Genomic DNA, 3595 nt, shown 5'->3' with positions numbered 1-3595 from the left:
TATTTGAGGCACTTTTCTTCCTCACGTGCACATACAAGGTAAGGCTGCAGTATTAATTATTCACAATTCGCCTTACAATTCCTTCACAATTGTATGGCGTGTTTTTCTACCTTAATAACCAGAGTTTATTGTCCAATGCCATATACACCAGACTCCACTGAATGCTCTGCGACATCAAACATAGACACTGATGGCCTTATTTATGATTTGCATTTTTAATAAGATCCAACAGGACTGGATTTGCAGCTGATAGCCGCAGACAAGGAAGGATGTTGGAAGTATTGAGGCAGGCTAACTCATTGTTGAGATGTGTTGACAAGTGGAGTTAAAACAGACTCCAGGCTAATCTTGTAAGAGTGAAAGAGAGCAGCTGAAGCAATATGTACAGTATGAGGTTTGGACAGTTCTTTATTTCCCTTTATAAGGCTGCTGGGTCTCCCCATAGTGGATATACATATATATACAGGAGATTGCTATACTGGAGTTACACTGAGGGCAGAGGGTCCATATTACACAGACTTCAAAAAACAACACTAAGAGAGCCTCACCTCCAGGTATCAGAAATCAGCAGAGAGAGATGGGTGGGAGGGAAACATCACAAGAGAAGGAAGAGGGGAGATGATGCAGTCTGAGAGCTTTACTCGACTGCCTAATAACTTAACACTAGAAAATAACATACAGATTTCACGCACAGTGCATCTTAAATAGGTTACGTGAAGAACCATTTACCATAAATATCTGTATTTTCGGGAACCAACATATATAAAAAATGGTAAAAAAAAAAAAAAATCATTTTCAGTCTTTAATTTTTTTCTTGTTTTCTCCTTTTCCCGTCGTGCAAATCGTTCTTTCGTTCCTTCTTACGTTGGGGGCCGGGCTTTTTTCGCCCTGCCCTCATCCATTCCAGATAAACCAGGGAAAAGAAACATAACCCAGCATCCCCCTCCCCTCCCCCCATTAAAAGCATATGAATTAGTAGAAAACGAACAAACAAATGAACAGAACACCACAGTCAACTCATCACAAAAAGAACCCACAGACACACAGAACAGCAAGAACACAGTACTCTTTTTTTTTTTTTTTTTTCCTTTTTCTTTTTGAGCTTCATCACCGGTATTCCTCTTAATGGTCAGTATCATCGTCGTGGTCTTTCTCCTGGCGTACTGGTTAGCGGCAGTGGAGTGGTCCTCCTCAGCGGCTCAGTGGAACAAGGAGGCAACTCTCCAAAGGGCTGGTCAGTTCAGCAGTGATATATTATCTCTCAATTTCACAGTGTGGTAGGAAGAGGAGGATGAATGGAGGGAGGGAGAAGGGAGGGATGGGGAAGGGTTATCGGAGGTGGGATTCAGAAGAACCACAGCAACAATTAGCAAACAACTAGAAACTCCGACCGTCCATGAAATAAGTAAACAAAATGGCCGCTTCGCTCCTTTCTTCTGAGTTTCAATCCCCCCGACCCGTGGTGGTTGGGAAGGCCTTAATTGGCTGTTGTAAACTGTTAGGACGGCCCAGTGTTTGTGGCAGAGGGTAGGGAGAAACGAATGAGGGAAGTCTTAGGCTGACTGGAATCCACTGGTGGATGGGACTCGACAGGACGAAAAAGGATGAACATGGTGGGTCGATGTGTGATTGGCAGGTCAGAGGGCGAATCCCTTCTTGTTGGGTTCAGGCACGCTGTTGCAGTGCCCGCCTCTTGCGGCTGTAGTAGTGACGGCCGGCAGTCTGTCTGGCAAAGTTCATCATGTAGTTTTGTTTACGAGTGCTGAGGGGATACAAAGACAGTGAAAGGGGGAAGAGAAAAGGAGGAGTATGAACATTAGTGACCGAGAAAGGAGGCACTATAAATCCTCACATTCCCATGCACACACTCTCTATCAGGCATGCATCTCACGAATGGTTGAATGCAGCTCTCACGCTCACTCACATCCAGGTTCATGCTGGCCTTTTTAAATCACGTCTCAGCCGTAACCTTAAACACTCAACAGCTGCATGGGTCTCGTGGCCTGGAGAATGGGTGGCACTACTCTACAGTACACAACTGGATTTGTTGAAGCTTTTCACAAATGATGGGAGGCTACATGGTGGAAATGGTGGTAGAACTATCTACATGTATCCATAACCAAATGTCACAGGACAAGACATGGGACACAGAGTCTACAAACATACTACCACAGGAACTAGAGGAAAAACTCTGACACTGAGTGTTTGAGGAGAGGTCCACAGCCATCACTGGGAGTAAAGAAAAGAACTAAATAAAAGTCATAAAAGTGCAGGGTTGAGAGCGGAGAATGATTCTCTTTAACTAAGAGACAGAAAAGCTGCAGAAGATCGCTCTTGCTTAGCCTGTTCATTGCCTCTTCCATCCAGCAGGGCGATGCCAGTGAGCCAGGAGTGCAGCCAGGGCAGGCAGGGGCCTCTGCAAAGCGGGGGGTATCACGAGGGGTGGGGAAGGGTAGACATGGTGCATGATGTGTGTGTGTCTGTGATAGCTGATGATGTAAAGGTGGAGATGCCGAGGTGGATTGAAGGCATGGCTGGTAGACTGCAATAGTTGGAGTGTGTGTGTGTGTGGGTGTGTGAGCTCATTAGTTCTTTTCTGATCCAGAAAGTGGAGGGGTGTGAGGAGGGAGCTCCTGGCTCAGAGTCATGGTGTTGTTGTCAACAGACATACAGACAGCCATGAGTGAAAAGGGAGATGGAGAGCTGTTGAAACAGTTCATCAGTTAAGCCATGCAAGGAGCTGGATGGAGGAGGTTAGTCAGATGAAACTCTTCGGCAAATGAGCCTCCGTTTACAATCAATGATGCAAGTTGCCCTGCATTGCAATTGATGTTGATATATGAATGAAAATAAATCTTCCAGTGCTTGGGCTGGTTTGAAGTACATGCTGGACCCACAAACAGTTCTCTTTTTCAAGTAGGACTGTGCATGTCAGCTAGTGAATAAGCCGCTGGGTCAGAAACACTTCAGCAGTTTGCAGTAGAGGTAGTAGCAAGAACAATACAAACAGATAAAGGTATAGTGATGGAATACATCACACATATACACACAAACACAGTACCATCGACATTTGTATGTTTTTTTATCACATTAAAATGTCTCAAAGATTATGTATCAGGAGTTGAATGTCATTTTGAAATAGTCGAAAGAAAATTGCCACCTCTGAAGATTTGAGTAAAAGCACCCTGATAAACCCTGCGTCATCGTGAATGTCATTTTGCTGTCTGTGTTAGGATATATCATTTAAAGTCTGTGTGTTGGATATAGTTTTATCGAGAAGCCTCCACCTGGACACCATGAGCAGCTGGCCTGCTTGTTGACCTGCCTAGTGCTCGAGTTAAAGCATGGGCATGAGTATGACTGTGGTGATGATGAAGAGGATTGAGTGTGTCAGTGAGAGGGCTGTGCAGAGTGTCTTGGGAAGAAGACAGGGTAGGGAGCAGGGGGGGGGGGGGGGGGGGGGGGTTGAGGGCGGGGGCTGCATTCAGGAAGAGGCGGAGAACTTACCTGACACTACAGCCATGCCAGAGGGAGCAGAATACAGAAGAGAGCAGAGGTTAGAGCGCGAGAGGGGAGAAGCAAGAGGAGGGGACTG

At 45.6% G+C, this 3595-nt stretch overlaps 1 protein-coding gene across 1 annotated transcript in view; it reads right to left on the bottom strand.

Annotated features, from left to right (window-relative positions):
• Positions 1-390: 390 nt before the first annotated feature.
• reln (reelin) overlaps positions 391-3595 on the bottom strand; it is an 83047-nt gene continuing 79842 nt past the window's right edge. Inside the window, exon 64 of the mRNA XM_034685146.1 lies at positions 391-1762. Coding sequence (XP_034541037.1) covers positions 1666-1762 — 97 coding nt within the window. The 3' untranslated portion in view covers positions 391-1665. The remainder of the gene's footprint in view (positions 1763-3595) is intronic.

Source organism: Notolabrus celidotus, chromosome 6 (assembly GCF_009762535.1).
Source record: "Notolabrus celidotus isolate fNotCel1 chromosome 6, fNotCel1.pri, whole genome shotgun sequence".
Taxonomy (NCBI): Eukaryota; Metazoa; Chordata; class Actinopteri; order Labriformes; family Labridae; genus Notolabrus; species Notolabrus celidotus.
This window is presented reverse-complemented; position numbering and strand designations above follow the sequence as displayed.